This window comes from Brachyhypopomus gauderio, chromosome 8 (assembly GCF_052324685.1).
Source record: "Brachyhypopomus gauderio isolate BG-103 chromosome 8, BGAUD_0.2, whole genome shotgun sequence".
Classification (NCBI taxonomy): Eukaryota; Metazoa; Chordata; class Actinopteri; order Gymnotiformes; family Hypopomidae; genus Brachyhypopomus; species Brachyhypopomus gauderio.
In genome coordinates, this window is record NC_135218.1 from 23,656,351 (window position 1) to 23,678,850 (window position 22,500).

General features: G+C 49.3%; 1 protein-coding gene across 1 annotated transcript in view; it reads right to left on the minus strand.

Moving 5' to 3' along the window:
• Positions 1 to 22,500, minus strand: part of kalrnb (kalirin RhoGEF kinase b) — a 70,175-nt gene that overhangs the window by 18,560 nt on the left and 29,115 nt on the right. Inside the window, 21 exon segments of the mRNA XM_077015665.1 lie at positions 4,901 to 5,003; positions 5,238 to 5,380; positions 5,495 to 5,596; positions 5,962 to 6,152; positions 8,217 to 8,328; positions 9,288 to 9,380; positions 9,752 to 9,841; positions 10,117 to 10,186; positions 10,300 to 10,409; positions 11,122 to 11,188; positions 11,379 to 11,503; positions 11,771 to 11,809; positions 11,811 to 11,840; positions 11,842 to 11,955; positions 12,366 to 12,488; positions 12,911 to 13,026; positions 13,173 to 13,287; positions 13,426 to 13,575; positions 13,807 to 14,025; positions 16,928 to 17,047; positions 22,457 to 22,500. The exon segment at positions 22,457 to 22,500 is cut by the window's right edge and continues 123 nt beyond it. Of these exon segments, the coding sequence (XP_076871780.1) occupies positions 4,901 to 5,003; positions 5,238 to 5,380; positions 5,495 to 5,596; positions 5,962 to 6,152; positions 8,217 to 8,328; positions 9,288 to 9,380; positions 9,752 to 9,841; positions 10,117 to 10,186; positions 10,300 to 10,409; positions 11,122 to 11,188; positions 11,379 to 11,503; positions 11,771 to 11,809; positions 11,811 to 11,840; positions 11,842 to 11,955; positions 12,366 to 12,488; positions 12,911 to 13,026; positions 13,173 to 13,287; positions 13,426 to 13,575; positions 13,807 to 14,025; positions 16,928 to 17,047; positions 22,457 to 22,500 (2,276 nt within the window).

Sequence of the window (22,500 nt, forward strand, 5' to 3'; positions counted from 1 at the left end):
TAACGGCCCAGGCCCCATCGCCCACGTGACAGAGAGCTGCTTCCCGTTAGGCTACATATGAAGTCCCAGCGGTTGGGGTGGGGTGGGGGTTGGGGGGTGGGGGTTGGGTGGTGGGGGGGGGGGGTGTTCGCCTGGCCGAGGCGTCAGGTTCAACCTCGCAGGGCTAAATCACAGCTGGTCCTACACTGTTCCATCAACAGGAGACTCCTCATACACTTTCACAAAGGAATTTTTATATATGTAGGGAGTAGATACAGTTCATGGGTGTGTCTTCTTTTTCTGGCGTGTGTGTGTGTGTGTGTGTGTGTGTATGTGTGTGCGGGCACATGTTCAACATCTGCCACCACTAATCGGCTGTAGAAAACTCTCTGGATGAGGAATGAGAGTTTGTGATTTATGGTGAATTTCCACAAAATACTAGCAAAGCCTGCACTGGAGGAAGACTCCACCATGAGGAGGAGGAAGAGGAGGAAGAGGAGGGGCAACCCCTGTGCTGATTTTCCACAGCTGGCCAGGAATTCCCGGCATATGGGGCGTGATGTGCCACACAGAGCGGATGTGAAGTGGCACACGGCCTCCACGCTCACAGACTCTACCGCAGGAACCACAAACTCACACGTAAGGTTTCATCTGTCAAGTTAAGAACGTCACCTACACCATCTACTCCAACTACACCATCTACACCATCTGCTGGTGCCTACTTGGCTTTCTTGACCTGTGCGTTTGTGTAATGTGCTATTTGTATAGTGATTAAGTTATCAGATGGAAAGGTTTGGGACTTGTGGGTAAATCAGACTGACCAAACACTGGGAACAGGGCTAAAACTGCCACTCCCTCCTGAACTTGAGGGAGAATACTCGCTCCAAGAGTGAGATCATGCTTAGTGTGATTCCACACACACACACACACACACACACACACACACACACACACACACACACACACATGCACACACGCACACACACACACAGCTATGCAGTGTAAGTATGCATGTAAATGTGAAAAACCAACATTGAGAACTAAATACTTAATAATAATCCATGTATTATAACACCGGTCCATCAAGCATGATGAGAGGTGAGAGGTGCACTCCTGAACTGCACTCTTACATAGAAAGGTAACACACACACACACACACACACACACACACACACACACACACACACACACACACACACACACACACACACACACACTAACACAGGACGAAGAAAGATTGATATAGGGACTCCTCCCTAAAAACATACAGACCACACCATCCCCAGAATGCTGACATACACTAATATTTTCAGCTTCTCTACACAGTTCATCTCATATCTGTGGTCTTAAAAAAGTGTTCTTAAATCCCACACAGTTCACTCCCCAAATGTGTCATTTGAAAAGTACAATTATGAGACCTAAAAACCAAACACAGACAGACAGGTGTAACTGTGTAAAGGTGACACTGTGTAAAGGTGACACTGTGTAAAGGTGACACTGTGTAAAGGTGAGGACTTGCTAAGGGATTCCTGTCAGTGTAACATCCTGCTGAACTGACCTAACGTACAGGTGCAGACGGCTGTATTACAACCAACACTTATGTCCTAAAGGAACAGGGCGACGATCCAGTCCAGCATTACAACACAACCAGAGCACAACTGACAGATCTAGTGTAAATACAGGAACAGTAACACTACTAATCACCTGCAGCACCTCTGTAAAAGTCAACAAAGATAAGATCTTAAAGTCTTAAGAAAAGGTCTTAAAAAGTCACTTTTACTCACACGTCTGGCTCCCTTGGACTGTCTGAAGTTCATCCACTTGGGCATGATACCGTCAATATCTCTCATACATTCAGTCTGAGACTGGTCAAATATCACCCCCTCTGATTGGCTGCCTGTCAGCAAGAGACTCTGGCCAATCCCCTGCTCAAATGTATGTACTGGGTAATCTGGTAGTGGGTGGCTACATGCTACCAGGCCAATGGCACACTGGTTATATTTCCACAACTAAAGACAGACTGGCTGAGGTCTGAGGTTTACCCAGCCCTGCCTGATTCAGCGGGAAACAGATAAATAGAGGGGGGAGGGGTACAGACAGAGAAAGAGAGGGGGATGAGAGAGAGAGGGTGAAAGAAAGGGAGAACTGAAAATAACAAACTGAGATGAGAAAAAGAAATAAACTGACTTGAGAGAGAGGGAGAGGGAAAGGGAGGGAGAGAAGGAGAGAAAGGGAGAGGTAGAAAAAGAGAAAGAAGGAGAGAGAGGGAGAGAGGGGGGAGAAAGGGAGAGGTAGAGAAAGAGGGAGAAGGAGAGAGGGAGGGAGGGAGGGAGAGACAAAGGGAGAGGTAGAGAAAGGGAGAGGGAGGGAGGGAGAGGAAGAGAGAAAGGGAGAGGTAGAGAAAGAGGGAGAAGGAGAGAGAGAGGTAGAGGGAGAGAGAGAGGGAGAGGTAGAGAAAGAGGGAGAAGGAGAGAGAGAGGGAGTGAGAGGTAGAGAGAGAGGGAGAGGGAGGGAGAGAGAGAGGGAGAAGGAGAGAGAGAGGGAGTGAGAGGTAGAGGGAGAGAGAGAGGGAGAAGGAGAGAGAGAGGGAGTGAGAAGTAGAGGGAGAGAGAGAGGGAGAGAGAGAGGGAGAAGGAGAGAGAGAGGGAGTGAGAGGTAGAGGGAGAGAGGGAGGGAGAGGGAGAGAGAGAGGGAGAAGGAGAGAGAGAGGGAGTGAGAGGTAGATGGAGAAAGAGAGGGAGAAGGAGAGAGAGAGGGAGTGAGAAGTAGAGGGAGAGAGAGAGGGAGAGGGAGAGGCAGGTTGGGATAAATCTGGTGACTTCGGCATGGAGATGTTACTCAATCACATGAGGAAGTCATATAACATATGTGGGTGTGTGGGTTGCTTTTGGAGAACCAGAGTACACACACACACACACACACACACACACACGCACACACACACACACACACACACACACACACACACACACACACACACACACACACACACACACACACACACACACACACACACAAACACACCCACTGATATAAAAGTACATAAACTGGACATAAAAGAGGTTTTGGAAAACAAACAAAGTAACACATGAACACATAAATGAGCAGAGTCCAGTTCCTACAGACGACAAGTGTAGTTTCAGACAACCACAGAGCGAACTGAAACACACACACACACACACACACACACACACACACACACACACACACACACACACACACACACACACACACCTTCAAGTCTAATAGGCATATTACGTGTCAGTGCTGTTTGTGCTTTCCTGGTTGTGGTTGGTTTTATTCCTAGTGCTGCTGCCTGGTGTCTACACAGTCACCCACACAACAGACGTGTGTGCCAAGATCACAACCCAGCACAACACCAGAGTTCACACAGGTGCTCTGGGTAAGAGTGACTCCATAGATGCAGAGAGCTCAACAGAGGATTGGAGAAAGAGACAGAGAGAAGGGAGGAAGGGAGAGAGAGAAGTAGAGAGAGAAAGGTAGAAAGATACATAATATTTAAACACTTTTTTAAAAACTGTGATCAAGATACAAGAAATATTAGCAAGAGTCATGAGCAAGAGTTAATAATGAAATAAAATGAATATCATATGAAGTAAAAGATGACAAAACCATATAAAAGAAAAAGAGATTTAGAGAACAAGACAGAAAAAAGAGACAGAACAGAGCTAAAGACTCAGAAAGAGAAAAAATACTGAAATAATCTATGACTGTAATTAAACAGTGAAAGCTCACTGGAACAACCTGACCTACAGCCAGGGGTTTCAAAGCAGTCATTTTGCAGTCACTATGAGACCAGCACCACAAGACTGACCTCAGGTCAGTGTCTCTCCCAGTGGCACGCTGAGAGTAGACAGGGCGGGGCCTCAGAGGTTGTGTGGCATACTCCAAACAAAACCAGACGATGATAAACAAGTGTGAGGAAATACGAAGATTTGACCAAGAGGGTCAAACGAAGAGGCGTGGCCAAGAGGGTCAAACGAAGAGGCGTGGCCAAGAGGGTCAAACGAAGAAGCGTGGCCAAGAGGGTCAAATGTGGAGGCGTGGCCAAGAGGGTCAAATGCAGAGGCATGGCCAAGAGGGTCAAACGCAGAGGCGTGGCCAAGAGGGTCAAACGCAGAGGCGTGGCCAAGAGGGTCAAACGCAGAGGCGTGGCCAAGAGGGTCAAACGCAGAGGCGTGGCCAAGAGGGACAAACATGATTCACACACTTTTCAAATATTGGAGAATGTTTTCATATAGGGGAATGTTTTTCTATACCAGGGGACTAACAGCAACCCTCACAATGGAGCATGTACATATCACAATTACACAAACCACAAAATATATACTGCCAGAGACTAAACTTGAAAGGAATATGCTTACACTGAAATTTTGTGTAGGGACATCATAAATGTGCTCTATTTTAAGATGGGCCAAGAGAAGTAAGGATCCAATTTTTTACACTTAAACATTTGTAAACAGGAATAAAATATAAAAATTTAAGGAAGTGTAGACCGGATAAAGCAGTGTTTATTTGAAGGTCTGGAGTATAGACACACCCTGACAATGTCTATGCTGTCTCTCTCACACACACACACACTCACACACACACACGTGCACACACACACACACACACACACACACACACACAAATGCTGCTATGACAGATGACGTGTTCAGATTTTCCACGGGGAGTAGCCGTTCCACTGCGCACACACACACACACACACACACACACACACACACACACACGTGCACACACACTTTCAAGCCTAACAGACATCATATGAAACACAGCTGTCTGTAACGTTGTGTTGGAGGTCCAGTGTACATTCACATATGAGTAGGGGATGCATGGGAAATAGGTCACAGAGATGAGGGCTGATGGGTAATGTAGTCCCTGAAGACCGTAGTCTTACCTTGTCACTGTCCACTGTGTTTTGGGAGGTGCGGGAGGCGATGGAGATGGTGTCTGGCTGGCTGCTGGCGTCCCCCTGACTGTCTGCGTCCTCTGTGGTTTCCCTAGACAGTGACAAAACACGAGAACAAGACAACACAAACACGTCAACAAGACAACACAAACAAGACAACACGTCAACGTTGCCTTAGTGTTGACATACGCTGCCACATATTTGAACCAAATGAGATTTTATTTTCCAAGGAGAGACAGAGAAGTGATTAGGGGTTTGGGGGGGGGGGGGGTGCAGTTACAAGGGGAAGGAGGGGGGTATGAGGTCAAAGGTGAAAGGTGAGCACCTCTTGCTGATGCTGCGTTGCCTGGACGGTGGTTTGGGCACGTGGATCGGCTCCTTTAGCGCCCCCTTCAGGTGCACCGTCCTCTCCTGGATCACCTCCCGGATGTTTCGGATCCACTCCTGCTTCACCTCCATGCTGGACGCCTGTGGGCCGTGCACACCACTCTGTCACATGGTGGGGGTTGTGCACGTGGGAAGAGTGCACGTGGGAAGAGTGCACGTGCACGGGCTATGCATCGAGACGGGTGGAGGTTTCACCTTGAGTATGGTCTTGCTGTCCGAGGTCGGGGTGCGTCCGGCCCATAGGGCGAATTTACACGGGTCACCCTCTATGTGTTCCGTCACGCCCAGTTCTGAAGTCTGTGAAATACAGCAGTGTTTACAGAGGTGGCGTTGCAGTACGGAGGCCGTGGACCACAGCAGAACAGGCACAGAGTTCATGTAAGTGGCACATCACTTCATCTGGGCCGTTAGTAAAGACTTCCAGCCGATCACACAGCCTGCTCTAATACCCCCACTAGTCTGCTGCCGTGCCTGGGCCCCTGGGATTTAAATAACACGTACTTCACACACCAATTCAACTGGCCATCATTTGATTTGCTTTGCTTTGAAGCACCCTCATTATCTGATGAAGTCATTAGTGCACAAACACGGTAAACAGCAGCACTAGTATGTCCGCCGTGCGTGACGCGGGACGTTTATCACCGGGGTGAACGGGCCCCTACCAGCAGCTTGCTCTTGTAGACGTATTTCGTGCGACCCGACGAGTCCTTCATCTCTTTGCTGAAGACGAGGGAGATCTCGAAGAGGAAGAGGTGGCGGTCCCGGCCCTTGCGGATCAGCGATTTGGGATCCCACACCTGGAACGTGTCCTGCAGGATCAGCTCACCCTGGACCGCCAGGTTCTCATCAAAACCTAGAACACCCAGAGGAAGACGTTGGGCACCAGTAGGACTCCGCAGACTCGGAGTATGATGAGGCGCGTGTGCTGTGTCACGTGTGCTGTGTCACGTGTGCTGCGGCGCGTGTGCTGTGGCACGTGTGCTGTGTCACGTGTGCTGTGTCACGTGTGCTGTGTCACGTGTGTCAAGTCAAGTCAAGTCAAAGTTTATTTGTATAGCGCTTTTAACAACTCAAGTTGTCGCAAAGCAGCTTTACAGGATTTACAAGGTTAACAATACTATGGGTCCAGAACCCTAATGAGCAAGCCAAAGGCGACAGTGGCGAGGAAAAACTCCCTATGATGGTGGGGAATAGGAAGAAACCTCGGGAGAACCAAGACTCAAAAGGGAACCCATCCTCCATTGGGCGGCCCGTTAACACACAAATACACAAGTCACACATAATTCACACAATCAGACTAGGTAAAAGGTAGAATTGAAAGTGTCACGTGTGCTGTGGCGCGTGTGTGCTGTGTCACGTGTGCTGTGTCACGTGTGCTGTGGCGCGTGTGTGCTGTGTCACGTGTGCTGTGGCGCGTGTGTGTTGTGGCGCGCGTGTGCTGTGTCACGTGTGCTGTGTCACGTGTGCTGTGGCGCGTGTGTGCTGTGTCACGTGTGTAAAAGAATGTGGCGCGTGTGATGTGTCACGTGTGTAAAAGAATGTGGCGCGAGTGCTGTGTCACGTGTGCTGTGGCGTGCGTGCTGTGTCACGTGTGCTGTGTCGCGTGTGTGCTGTGTCACGTGTGCTGTGTCACGTGTGCTGTGGTGCGTGTGTGCTGTGTCACGTGTGTAAAAGAATGTGGCACGTGTGCTGTGTCACGTGTGCTGTGGCGCGTGTGTGCTGTGTCACGTGTGTAAAAGAATGTGGCGCGTGTGATGTGTCACGTGTGTAAAAGAATGTGGCGCGAGTGCTGTGTCACGTGTGCTGTGGCGCATGTGTGCTGTGTCACGTGTGCTGTGTCACGTGTGCTGTGGCGCGTGTGTGCTGTGTCACATGTGTAAAAGAATGTGGCGCGAGTGCTGTGTCACGTGTGCTGTGGCATGCGTGCTGTGTCACGTGTGCTGTGGCGCGCGTGTGCTGTGTCACGTGTGCTGTGTCACGTGTGCTGTGTCACGTGTGCTGTGGCACGTGTGTGCTGTGGCGCGTGTGTGTTGTGGCGCGCGTGTGCTGTGTCACGTGTGCTGTGTCACGTGTGCTGTGGCGCGTGTGTGCTGTGTCACGTGTGTAAAAGAATGTGGCGCGTGTGATGTGTCACGTGTGTAAAAGAATGTGGCGCGAGTGCTGTGTCACGTGTGCTGTGGCGCATGTGTGCTGTGTCACGTGTGCTGTGTCACGTGTGCTGTGGCGCGTGTGTGCTGTGTCACATGTGTAAAAGAATGTGGCGCGAGTGCTGTGTCACGTGTGCTGTGGCATGCGTGCTGTGTCACGTGTGCTGTGGCGCGCGTGTGCTGTGTCACGTGTGCTGTGTCACGTGTGCTGTGGCGCGTGTGTGCTGTGTCACGTGTGCTGTGGCGCGTGTGTGTTGTGGCGCGCGTGTGCTGTGTCACGTGTGCTGTGTCACGTGTGCTGTGGCGCGTGTGTGCTGTGTCACGTGTGTAAAAGAATGTGGCGCGTGTGATGTGTCACGTGTGTAAAAGAATGTGGCGCGAGTGCTGTGTCACGTGTGCTGTGGCGCATGTGTGCTGTGTCACGTGTGCTGTGTCACGTGTGCTGTGGCGCGTGTGTGCTGTGTCACATGTGTAAAAGAATGTGGCGCGAGTGCTGTGTCACGTGTGCTGTGGCATGCGTGCTGTGTCACGTGTGCTGTGGCGCGCGTGTGCTGTGTCACGTGTGCTGTGTCACGTGTGCTGTGTCACGTGTGCTGTGGCACGTGTGTGCTGTGTCACGTGTGTAAAAGAATGTGGCGCGTGTGATGTGTCACGTGTGTAAAAGAATGTGGTGCGAGTGCTGTGTCACGTGTGCTGTGGCGCGTGTGCTGTGGCGCGTGTGCTGTGTCGCGCGTGCTGTGGCGCGTGTGCTGTTCAAGATCATCACTCACCTTCCAGCATGCTCACGTGCATGGCATCGTTGGCACGCTTGGGCACACTCAGCATCACCTCCAGACCTTCCTTAATCTCCCCTTTACCCTCTTCACAGCACGTCAGCAACTCCTGCCAACACACACGACAGACGCTGTTACAAGCCCACAGAAGCCTTGGGAAATTCCCCCAGACACGCCTCTCACCATCTCCCCACCCCCAGACACGCCTCTCCTCATCTCCCCACCCCCAGACACGCCTCTCCTCATCTCCCCACCCCCAGACACGCCTCTCACCATCTCTCCACCCCCCAGACATGCCTCTCACCATCTCCCCACCCCCAGACACGCCTCTCCTCATCTCCCCACCCCCAGACACGCCTCTCCTCATCTCCCCACCCCCAGACACGCCTCTCCTCATCTCCCCACCCCCAGACACGCCTCTCACCATCTCTCCATCCCCCAGACACGCCTCTCACCATCTCTCCACCCCCAGACACGTCTCACCCCATCTGCCCACCCCCTAGACACGCCTCTCACCATCCCTCCACCCCCGACACGCCTCTCCTCATCTCTCCACCCCCCAGACATGCCTCTCCTCATCTCCCCACCCCCCAGACACGCCTCTCACCATCTCTCCACCCCCAGACACGCCTCTCACCATCTCTCCACCCCCAGACACGTCTCACCCCATCTGCCCGCCCCTAGACACGCCTCTCACCATCCCTCCACCCCCAGACACGCCTCTCCTCATCTCTCCACCCCCCAGACATGCCTCTCCTCATCTCCCCACCCCCAGACACGCCTCTCACCATCTCTCCACCCCCAGACACGCCTCTCACCATCTCTCCACCCCCAGACACGCCTCTCCTCATCTCTCCACCCCCCAGACATGCCTCTCCTCATCTCCCCACCCCTAGACATGCCTCTGACAATCTCTCCACCCCTAGACACGCCTCTCATCATCTCTCCACCCCCAGACACGCCTCTCATCATCTCCCCACCCCCTCAGACACGCCTCTCACACCCTAGACACGCCTCTCCCTGTTCAGGGCGCCTGGCGCCCACCCTCAGCCCCTCCTCCCCCCCTACCTTGAGCAGCAGCTGATACTTGGTGATACGCTGCACAGGTTTGATGAGGTAGGAGGAGATGGAGTTGACCAGACCGTGTCTCCGCTGGATCTCCTGCACAATAATAACATTCCAGACACCAGCAATAAAATTAGACCTTTAAAATTACGTTTTAAATGATGTTTTGAGATTTTTGTGTATTTTAACCAATATTCTTCTGCTTTACAGGAAACATCTTTAGACGCATTAACAGTTTAAGGTAATAAACGTTTGCTTCAATTAAGTGCATATGAAGAAAGCACACACAGCACTGTTCTGGAAAAGGTCAGCACTAAAGCAAAACAGCTGGAGTAGCCGATCGAAGTTCAGGACGTAGTCCGCACAAGGCTTACAGACGGCTCACTGCTGCCCCCTAGCTGTGTGTGTGCCATAGTGAAGCGAGCCTTCCTCTAAGCACAGACAGGAGAGGGAGACACGGCACTCACGTCGAAGAACCGGCCCGCCTGACCCTGGATCAGCTGGCTGGAGTCCGGCTTGTTTTTGCAGTAGGTGACATACATGTGGAACTTATCAGCCTGTGAAACAAGGCAAGAGGATTTCCAAAATCTACTTTAATTATAACAAACTTTGCAATCCAAATGTTCTTTGTTAAGAATGAAAATGTTTAATAATAATTGTGGTCAAGGTGAAGCAGCACTGTGGTCTGACTAACAGGAGCTGGGCAGAGAGTGCAGCCGCTCTTGTGTTTTTACCAGACCAGAACATAATGGCTATTAGAATGGGGGCAGACAGGGTATTATAAGTAGAAATGATCACAACATTTAGATTTAGACAACATTTAGCCTCTTACCCATGTGACAAAACAGTGGCCCACGTCCTCCGGGAGCTGCTCATAGTTCTCCAGCTCTTTTAGAAAAACACTGGAAAATACAACCACATAAATGAACGTGTCCCTGCTCACCGCAGAGTGGCATATCAAGACTGTAGGAGCTGCTACGTCAGTCCGCACGGCCGTGAACGACGAGAGACGTACTTGTTATGGAAATCGTAGATCTCCTGAATATTCCCAAAGACGACGTGTTCCTTGTTGGCGATGCCCTGAGGAACCTCGTCCATCCCACTGGTCATCTCCCACAAGAAGGTCTAGGGAGACCCAGGAGAGATAGAGGGAGAGAGAGAAAGAGAGGAGAGAGAGAAAGAGAGAGAGTGAGAGGGGGAGGGAAGACCACGACCTTAAAAAACTACTACTTCCAATGAAGAGCATCTGTTTAAACTCCGCCCAGAGCTTGAAGGACCACTGGACCATGTTTCCATGGAGCGTGAAGGCTCATGTTGGCATGGTGACAGTTGCGACTGACTCACTGCTTGTGCCACGGCTGGCCACATGGCCACTGACAACAACAGACCATGATGGAGGCACTCAAACATAAGGACCAGATACTGCAATAGTAATCAGACCATGGAACCACTCAAACAAACTGACCAGATACTGTAACAGTAATCAGACAATGGAACCACTCACGTTTCCCAGATTCTGTAATAGTAATCAGACGGCATGTTTCTCATCAGACTTTACTTATGAATCCTTCTGCTCTAGTGGTCTCAACAACTAGGTTTCAAACCCATCCAGGTAACTGCTCTGTGCTCTACCAATAAGAATCCTCGGGAAAGACTCCAAACATTAACTTCACCCCTGATGCTCGAAACTATAAGTTGCTGTGGATTAAGAGCGTCTGACGAATGGGTAAAATGTTAATGCTGTAAATCGACCACTTTCTTTGAATGAAGATTTCACGCTCCAACTTCATGGAGCTGGACGTTCGGGGAGGTCTGCAAAAGAACCTGTACGACCAACCTCCAAGCACTCCTGAAGATCCCTCACGTACGCTCTCTCTGTCTGCAGCAGCTCAGCCATGATGTACCTGTGAGGGGAGAAGAGGCTTCGCTGAAATCCAAAGAGGAGCCCGCGCCCTGAAATATTGATCTAAGGGAGACGGCTTCATCCAGGAAAACAAGCCGCTAGGGATTGTGGGATATCGAGCCAGACTGAGCGCGTGCAGGTTCTTGGTCAGTGTATTTCATCATGGTCCTGTTTTTGTCTCTTCCACTCACTCTTTCTTTCGGGCAGATTTCTTCTTCTCTTCGTTGACTTCGTGGTTGGGGTCGTTGAGGTTGACCTCTGGGTCTGTGTGCGTCAGACTGGCTGGGATGATGTCAAGCTCCAGATCTTTGCTGTCCTGTCAGACACAGCATGTTCAAACTGTTTATGGGAGCTTCAATCGCTCAGAGCTCCATAATGCAACTAACTAGTAAATACATTAAACAAATTAACACTGAAACCTAGTGAAGACAATTCGAATGAATACAGTTAATCAAATCAAATGTTCAAAGATAACCACACATAACGAGAAAACCGTGTCCGGACACATTTAGAGGTTCTTAACACGATGTGATGTGATGTGAAGGTGAGGTGAATAAAATGAGCGAGAAGGTCACCTCCTCACCTCGGAGCACAGCCCCAGAGCCCGGTCTAAGCTGGAGCGGGTACTGGCCCATGCGTAGGGAGAAGTCGCGGGTACCGGCGGTCCACCGTGGAGACCCACCTCTTCAGCTCGCTCACGTGACCATGGCCCTTCTCCACCAGGCTGCCAGCCAGCTGGATCAACAGCTTCACCTTCTCCTGCGTTTGCTGGGGCCGAACGTGGCAAGACGTTAGACCAGAAACCCTCAAAGTGGGTCGCAGTAGCTCATTAACACCCAGGTCATTAACACCCAGGTCAGTGTGTTCACCGTGTACCTCACGGATCATATTCAGTCTAGTTTTCTAATAACTTCACTTTTTTTTCCAGTTAACATGTTGGTTATATGATAATGTTGCAGCAAGGCTCTGAAGTGTCCAGACTGTTGTGGTCACTTTACTGTCCCTCGTATCTGTGCTGTACATTCCTTGAGTAAATATGAACCGCACCAACCGCAACCAATCAGCACGCAGGAAATCCCATCATTTCAGTGGTGGGATACACTGGTGCTGTGGATGGGTTTCCTAGCAACGTCCACCAGTGCCAGTGAAGGGTTCTGCTCGAGTGACTGCAGCAGTACCTTGGCAGAGACACGGAAGCTCTCGTACTCCCTGAGCAGCAACTGCGTTCTCTCTGTGGTCTCGCCTGGAGATGTGTGTGTGGACAAATACTGCTCCCCAGTCTCCTGCAGCCAGTCTAACGCCTGAGAGGGAGAGAGAGAGAGAGGGAGAGAGGGGGGAGAGGGAGGGGGAGAGGGGGAGAGAGAGAGAGGGAGGGAGAGGGAGGGAGAGAGAAAGGGAGAGAGAGAGGGAGGGAGAGAGAAGGAGAGAGAGAGAGAGTGGGAGGGAGGGAGAGAGAGAGAGAGAGAGAGAGAGAGAGGGAGGGAGAGAGAGGGAGAGAGAGAGAGAGAGTGGGAGAGATGATTATTTACACATCTCCTTCTTTACTTGTACTTTCATGTGCTTGTGTAACGTTTCCACCATTCAGTGTCTTAGGCTTATGTAAAATCAGGCTTTCCTTCAACTAGTTATTAGTGAGGTCAAGCTCTTTACACACTTAAAAGCCGTTGCTAATCAGATTATCCCCTTCAGTCCTGTGAGGCAGGCAGAATGGCCCGTCACTCACCTGTTTAACATGGCGCTCAAACAGCACGTACTGTTGGCACTGGTCCAAACGTCTTTTCTTCTGTGTCCAGAAATGTAGGACCCGATTCTCTCTCTGAAGGAGCTCGCTAAGAATGGCTTTCACCACACAAACACCCACCGATATACACACATGAGCACGCACACACACACACACACACACACACACAAAACACACCTCAAAATACATTAAATGTATTTTAATACACTGAAGGACACTCTTCTGGAGAGTTTCACCAACTGACCTTTGACCTGTGTTTCAGGTGCCCGGTTGTGACTGCTGACCCCTGACATGCTCACATTGTTGCGGTGAATGTACTTCAGAAAGACCTCGGCATTTCGTCGGGCTAGGGTACAGGCCTGCACGCAAACACACACACACACACACACACACACAACATTTCACGATCAAGAGTAATTTTAAACACCAAAGGTGTTGGCAAAGTCTTTTGTATGTGTGTGTGTGCATGTGTGTGTGTGTGTGTGTGTGTGGTTAACCTTGAGGAAGGCCTCTTTCTGCTCCAGGTGTTTGCTGATGAGCGGAACCACGTGGTCCGTATCAGACGCTGAGCCGAGCTTGTCATGCCCTCCACACCAGTCCTCATCCCTCCGGTACTCCTGCTCTAAACTCTCCAGTACGTTACACACCTGAGTACATCACACACACACACACACACACACACACACACACACACACACACACACACACACACACACATAGTTACGCATGCAAACACACGCCCATCATAAACACTGTGGGCACAACAACGATGGCAAAATCCACAAAAGAAACGTCACCATCGCACTTGCTTGTGCACCTGCAGTCCCCCCTCCGCTCCACCAGAGGGCGATGCGGCCTCCAGGCGCCCTGCCACCCACCTGCTCAGACGTCTTGTAGAAGGCCACAGAGGCGTTGACCAGCTTGAGCCGGTCTTCCATCTTCAGCATGAGGGTCTGCCAGTGTAGCGCCACGGTCTCCGCGCAGGCCCGCACCGCGTCCGGGTCGTAGTGACCCGCCTGCAACATCACCTCCGCCCGCTGCTGTAGCTGCAGGGCGCTCTGGTGAGTCCGCTGTAGGGAGTCCGCGTGGAGCAGAGACTGGCGGCGTAGGGATGGGTGGGTGTGGCAGGGGGCGGGGTTAGTGAGGAACACAGACGATGTCACAATGAATGACGTCACAATCAGGCAACTGTATTAGCTACACAGTTTATTAACGTCCCTACCTGGAACAATACATTAACGATGTTGGCTTTCACCATGCTAAGCGTATGTTTGTGAAAAAAGACTATAGCATGGTCAATAATCACCATATGATATAATCTGATCGGTCTCAGGGATTCCAGTTCAGGGTATTATTTTTAACATTACGTATTGTTTTTATAACATCACAGTAATATCCCAGAACCCCACTGCCACTGTCTGAACGGTGCTGGCGGTTCGGATCACTGTGGGGTCCGCTCGCTCCACGCTGCACTGTCCTTGAGTGAGGCAATTAAAAGCACAATCTGTGAAATGTCCTCTGCAAGGCCAACTCAATCACAGAGAGCGCCGCTGTACTGAAGGCAGACTGCTGAAGTTAAGAATTCAGCACCACAAGCCCTTCGTCAGTCGTACGACACAGAAAGCCTCATCTTGCGAATGGGACAGCCAATCAGGAAAATGTGGCAACTTTAACCCGGCAAAGTCCTACACCACACCCTTCTGAGTCCTACACACCACACCCTTCTGAGTCCTACACACCACACCCTTCTGAGTCCTACACCACACCCTACTGAGTCCTACACCACACCCTACTGAGTCCTACACCACACCCTCCTGAGTCCTACACCACACCCTTCTGAGTCCTACACCACACCCTCCTGAGACCTACACACCACACCCTTCTGAGTCCTACACCACACCCTACTGAGTCCTACACACCACACCCTTCTGAGACCTACACACCACACCCTTCTGAGTTCTACACACCACACCCTTCTGAGTCCTACACCACACCCTTCTGAGTCCTACACCACACCCTTCTGAGTCCTACACACTACACCCTTCTGAGACCTACACACCACACCCTTCTGAGACCTACACACCACACCCTTCTGAGACCTACACCACACCCTTCTGAGTCCTACACCACACCCTTCTGAGTCCTACACCACACCCTTCTGAGTCCTACACCACACCCTTCTGAGTCCTACACCACACCCTACTGAGTCCTACACACCACACCCTTCTGAGTCCTACACCACACCCTTCTGAGTCCTACACCACACCCTTCTGAGTCCTACACCACACCCTACTGAGTCCTACACACCACACCCTTCTGAGTCCTACACCACACCCTACTGAGTCCTACACACCACACCCTTCTGAGACCTACACACCACACCCTTCTGAGTCCTACACCACACCCTTCTGAGTCCTACACCACACCCTTCTGAGTCCTACACCACACCCTACTGAGTCCTACACACTACACCCTTCTGAGACCTACACACCACACCCTTCTGAGTCCTACACCACACCCTACTGAGTCCTACACCACACCCTTCTGAGTCCTACACCACACCCTTCTGAGTCCTACACCACACCCTTCTGAGACCTACACCACACCCTTCTGAGTCCTACACACTACACCCTTCTGAGACCTACACACCACACCCTTCTGAGTCCTACACCACACCCTACTGAGTCCTACACCACACCCTTCTGAGTCCTACACCACACCCTTCTGAGTCCTACACCACACCCTTCTGAGACCTACACCACACCCTTCTGAGTCCTACACCACACCCTTCTGAGACCTACACCACACCCTTCTGAGTCCTACACCACATCCTTCTGAGACCTACACCACACCCTTCTGAGTCCTACACCACACCCTTCTGAGTCCTACACCACACCCTTCTGAGTCCTACACCACACCCTTCTGAGACCTACACCACACCCTTCTGAGTCCTACACCACACCCTTCTGAGTCCTACACCACACCCTACTGAGACCTACACCACACCCTTCTGAGACCTACACCACACCCTTCTGAGTCCTACACCACACCCTTCTGAGTCCTACACCACACCCTACTGAGACCTACACCACACCCTTCTGAGACCTACACCACACCCTACTGAGACCTACACCACACCCTTCTGAGACCTACACCACACCCTACTGAGTCCTACACCACACCCTACTGAGTCCTACACCACACCCTTCTGAGTCCTACACCACACCCTTCTGAGTCCTACACACCACACCCTCCTGAGACCTACACACCACACCCTTCTGAGTCTATCCTGTCTTCCTGCCTCTTTGGCATAGTACAACTAAAGTAAAGGGGGTGTGTTTGGAGGGGGTTAGAGGGGGTTAGAGGGCAAGCAGCTGTTTTTGGACGTAGCGCAGGATTGCAAGTAACGAACAGACGAGTGCATTGATTTTCATTTCAAAATGGATGTGGCGGTGCAGCAGTGTTTGAGCCTGGGTTGGCGGAGAGTTCGGCTGGCAGACAGACAGCTCTGGCCAACACTCAAAAGCTTCTCTTAATCTCCTCAAATGCATTAACTGATTCCAACAAGCCGCATTTAGCTGGAGGTGGTCATTAAAATTATACGTGGCAATTTACTGAATTAAACTGCCTTTCTCTGTATTGGGTGATGGAGCAGTAGAAAGTTGAAGTGCCAACGTTCCTTTTGTTTGGGGTGTTGGGGTGGGGGCCACTATATCATGCAACCATATTCAACTGTGAGACTTCATGCAGAAAAATATAAATCACAACCAAGCCTAATTAAAACTTATTGTAATGCATCAAGGAAACCACCAGGTGGCAGCACTCACAGCACACACGCTTCTCAACCCTCATTGAGCTTCATGATTCTATAATGAAAGTCCGGCCACTAGGAGACTAGGAGAGAGAGTCTCCTCCTGAAGCAGATCTCAGACTAATGTGGATAGGGGCGGGTCCAGTGCGCTGTGGTATGTACGAGTGGGTGGAGATCGGAGCTGTTACCTCGATCGCAAGCTGAAACTGCTCGTGCTCCCTCTGGAGTTGCTCTGCTTCCGACAGAGAGCCGGCGTTCACCATGCTGGCCGTAAGCATGGACTCACCGTTACGGATCCAGCCGAGCACCTGGACACAAGGAGACACTCATTACACGAAGACGCACCCCATCAGCACACAAACAACTGTATTGCCATCTCTGTGAGCTATTTCCACTGACTCATGTCTTGCTGTAGTTAAATAATGCTCTGCCTACCTACCCAACCTTACATGTCCCCTCTCGTCTCCAGGGGGCGCTTTCACCCCAGTGGTAGTTCCCATTTACAAAATATTCAACACTGTTGAACACCAAACTCTGGGCAGTTCACACACTATGTTCCCTTTGCTGTGTGCTCCACATGTCTGCAACTGGTGTACTGGGAATGTGTCTTGTAATGATGTACAGGGATTGTGTCCTGTAATAGTGTACTGGGAATATGTCCTGTAATGATGTACTGGGATTGTGTCCTGTAAGTGTTCTTGGATTATGTCCTGTAATGATGTACTGGGATTGTGTCCTGTAAGTGTTCTTGGATTATGTCCTGTAATGATGTACTGGGATTGTGTCCTGTAAGTGTTCTTGGATTATGTCCTGTAATGATGTACTGGGATTGTGTCCTGTAAGTGTTCTTGGATTATGTCCTGTAATGATGTACTGGGATTGTGTCCTGTAAGTGTTCTTGGATTATGTCCTGTAATGATGTACTGGGATTATGACCTGTAATGATGTACTGGGATTATGTCCTGTAATGGTGTACTGGGATTGTGTCCTGTAAGTGTTCTTGGATTATGTCCTGTAATGATGTACTGGGATTGTGTCCTGTAAGTGTTCTTGGATTATGTCCTGTAATGATGTACTGGGATTATGTCCTGTAATGGTGTACTGGGATTATGTCCTGTAATGGTGTACTGGGATTGTGTCCTGTAATGGTGTACTGGGATTATGTCCTGTAATGGTGTACTGGGATTGTGTCCTGTTCTGCTTCCTTGCTGTTCAGACACTTCCTTGCTTAGCTCAGATTTTTCCTCTATTTTCTGAAGTCATTTTTCAAGCTACAGTGTCTGAGCTCATTATTTTACACACACGTCAGAAGAGCTGCAAAGACAAATGTGGCCATTTTCTTTGTGATTTTTGTATTTTTAAGGTTGCTGCTACAGATCCAGGAATAGGAAACGCTGGATATCAAAAGAAAGAGATTGGAAAACAGGTCCCCAGGTTTCATAACACACATGCTGTCAAAATGGTTCTGTCTTCTACAGAAAATGACAGTACTGGAAATGAGTTTTTGGTGTTTGTTATCTGAGTTTAAGAGCTGCCATTCCTGTGCTGTGTGGGGAGCATCAGGGTTCAGTGTTGGGCTCAGTGGAGCGGGGAGAGAGACACACAGCCTGTGTCTACCGAGAATACAGACGACAGACATGAGCAGTGGATCCGGGTAATAGCCAAACCCTGCGTTCAACTCGAACCCTGCATGCAATTCTGTAGTCTTGTCTTCCACCCACACTAGCATCACCCACTCTTCTACTACCAGTGCTAATGCTAAAGCTAACCCTGCTGCTCCACTGCAGAGCCGAACAAGATCACTGAACAGAACAGATTTGAACCACCACAAAGCCTCAATGTGGATCCTTGCAAAGGCAAAGAAATTAACACTAGAAGAGTAACTAAACCGGCCTGTGGACGCAGCAGGAACATATCAGTGGTGTGAAATATCAGAAACTCATAGTTCGATGTCAGCCACACATCACAGTCTCTGAGTTAAATGAAAAGCAGCCAACGGTGGCGTCTGGCTACCCGACCGTGAGGCGGATTATTGTGGATTTCACTAAGAATTACACAAGAAAGCAGGAAGGAGTTTTAAAAAAAGGGGAGTTTAATAACCTCTTCAACACAATTAGCAAGTTCAGAGTTCAAACGTTTATCAGTGCACAGAGCAAAAATATACTCTCATGGCTTATTGGATTAAACACTTGGCTACACAAAAGCTGTAGACCAAACAGTCTGAACCTTATTGACAGCTTTGACCTGTTTTGGGGGACAAGCGTATTCCTTACTCGAGATGGACTGCACACAAACACAAGGAGTGCCAAAACTCTGACAGACGACTTCATTTTCTCTGTGTGCAATTTATCCACCCCCCCCATTAGTGGTGTAGCATTGGCACAGACATACAAAAACTGCCCTGCTTCAGCAGATCTTGGCACACCAGAACCACAGAATCTTCTCCACACTGTGGACGACCTGACGGAGCTGCAGACCTGTCCTCCATTTCCACTCCACCCTTCAACCTACCCAAACATCCCAGCAACAGTGGTATCGGATGGGACAAGGCTGTCACTTTCTCTGTCAGTCAGCCCAAATCATCTCCTCCTCCACCCTCATCTACTGCCTCCTCCACCCTCATCTACTGCCTCCTCCACCCTCATCTACTGCCTCATGTCCACTTCCATCACCCAGACCTTCACCTAGGAAGCGTCAAGCTCCTCCATTAGCTCAAAGAAATCACCGGAACAACAGCTTCACTCCCCCAACCCCACCACAACAGCTTCACTCCCCCCAACCCCACCACAACAGCTTCACTCCCCCAACCCCACCACAACAGGAGCCTACCCACCATCACCTGCTACCCTGGAAGAAGACACCCCATTCTCAGATAGTGAACTGGACTGATATTCACCTATACACTCTTTTAAAAGAACCAGGATGCCTGTAATATCTCCCATTCCTGTGCTTATCAGAAACAAACAGTTTTATACATGTCAGATACTTTAATGTCCAACCTGCAGTATTTAAGACACGAGCCACAGCTTTTGGAGACAAGCACACGTTACTAAGTTAGCTCTTCTCAACATTAGGGCAATCACAAAGAAATCTCATTTCATTAATGATTTTACTGTAGCCCGTGGGCTTGATTTTATACTTTTAACTGAAACATGGTTAAATGAATGTAGTGCCACAACCGGACTGCCAAGCTCTAAACTCTCCCAGGCCGCCCAGAAAGGAGGCGGTTCAGCTGCTCAGTTTCATGGTTCCTTCCAACGCAAAATAATCATTTGGTTACTTTACAGCTGGTGAGTATCTCTGTGCAGTTCTGAAAGGGATGCCAAAAATATTATTACTAATGATCTCCAGGTCTCCAAAGTCCAATGCAGATTTTTATTGATGTATCTATAGACTTGTTATCTTTTATTTCCACTGATTCTAACCATTTTGTAAGGACAATTGCAATTGTTCTTAAGAACAGCAAAATACTATTTGCGATGTGAGGTTTGCATCCTTTTTAGCACTAAAGATCTCAGTATCAGACCGTTAGTGTGTCTTTATCCACCAAGCAGCATGCAACTTCTCCATCACCACGTAAAGTTATCAATGAAATGTCCCAGTTTAGTGCTATCGATGACATTTAAATAACACAGTGGTCACTTTAAACTGTCTTCTTGTAGCCTTGATGCCGTACCTTATTAAAGAATGTACTTCACACAATACCAGCCATCACGGTTCAGACAGTAAACACCTCCTGCTTATCAGACATTTTATCTAACTCACTAAAAGTGCAGTGTTGAAGCTTCTACAAAACCTGAAAAAATCTGAAAGCAACTGTGTTAAGTATTTACAGTCTCATTTTCAAATCCACCGTTCGTAAAATAATTTCCAAGCAATTCATTGCTTTTATATCCTCAAACAGCTATCTAGACAAATTTCAGTTATTATTTTGGCCTACTCATAGTGCTGAAGCTGCTCTTATTAAGGTAATTAACAACATTAGTTTAAATACGGACTCTGCGAAGGTATCACTTTTACTGCTGATCAATTTCCGTGCAGGTTTTGATACCCTAGACCAGGCGTACTCAACTAAATTTGTCCGCGGTCCAATTTTGGCAGATACCTGTGACCTGAGGTCCGGGGGGGGGGGGGGGGGGGGGGGGGTTGTGGTGTTTTGTCCGAAACGATATGTGGTAGAAACACCCCTCAAAACAGGGGAATGAACATTTACCTGACCAATTTTAATGTTGCTATGTGTTTCAGGTTTGAAAAGTGCTGGAATTTAGGTTAAAGTACTTTAAAATGCTTGAAATTGTAACTACTTGGTTTCACAACAAATATCTGTCTGACTGAATAGTTCTCTTGTATTAGGTTAACAAATACGAGCCTCTTGTAATTCCAGGACGAAACATGAGAATGTGAAGACGTGAAGATTGGGCGTTTTTAAAATAAACAACCATTAAATAATGTGATAAAAAGCGAATTATTTCGAGTATATGTATAAATATTTAACTTAACATGCTGGGAAATATTATATGTATAAATATAAATATATGTATAAATATTTAATGTTTAACATGCTGGGAAATATTGAAATGGACCTTGAAAGTGACGTACAAGTGCTTGAATTCCACCTTGTAAAGGTGTATGAACCCTGAAAACGTGACTTTGTTCATTGCGCTGAAGCGCGGCGCGCGCGAAGTTACAAAATTCGAGAGGTGCACGACCTCGCGAACCGACAGCGCGCGAGGCACTCGCGCACACGCGGAGCCACAGCGATTACGTCATTTTCGCCGCGCGGACCCTCGCGCCGCTCGCGAAGCGTCAACCAGGCTTGTAGCCCGGGGGTGGCGAACGTAAGTTGTTGAGCGGGGGTGGCAAACGTAACACTCGTGACGGAGTGTTTTTTCAATAGCCCTGAAATAAATGTTACGGTTTTGTTTTGGTCCGTATCCAGTTAATCAGGAATGTGATTGGGTCCGGACAGGACTGCGTTCGGGTCCGGATCCGGACCGCGGTCCGCCAGTTGAGTACCCCTGCCCTAGACCATAACGTTCTCAACGAAGAACCCTAGAGAAGTGGGTTTGTACATGCATGGTAGGAATTACAGTAAGTGCGAATGACTTGCGGTGTCCCCCAAGGTTTGATCGTTGGGCCACTCTTATTTAAGTTATACATGCTTACTCTTGGCCAAATCGTACAAGATATTGGCCAATCGTACACACGTGCGTACGTGCATACTATTTTATGACATACATAAAAAATACATAAAAAAAATACATAGCCTAGACCTGATTCCAAAACTCATGTCTCTTCAGTAGCGTCTTCTTGGCTAATACTTAAGGACACAGGGAGAACCATGCTTTGTGAACTGAATGAGGTCTGTGCCATGCAGGATTGCAAACTGCAATTCATGCAATATGAGAGAGTGTGTGTGTGTGTGTGTGTGTGTGTGTGTGTGTGAGGGGGGGGGGGGTTTATGAGCTGCCAGTGAACAAAACCGTCAGCTGGCAGTTACACTTAGACTTAATGGCGCCAGTTAGAGGCTCAGACAGCATTGAGTTTCAAACACTGCCAACTTTGCCATAAAACACGAACATAGGAACTAATCCATCAGCAAAACAGACCAGGTGTGAAATGAGGTGCAGTATGCAGTATGATTCACTAATGGTGAAACAAACACATACTGCCTCACACACACACACACACACACACTCAAACACACAAACACACACCTGTTTGACCTCGGCCTGTAGGTGGCGCAGCTGCAAACACTGTT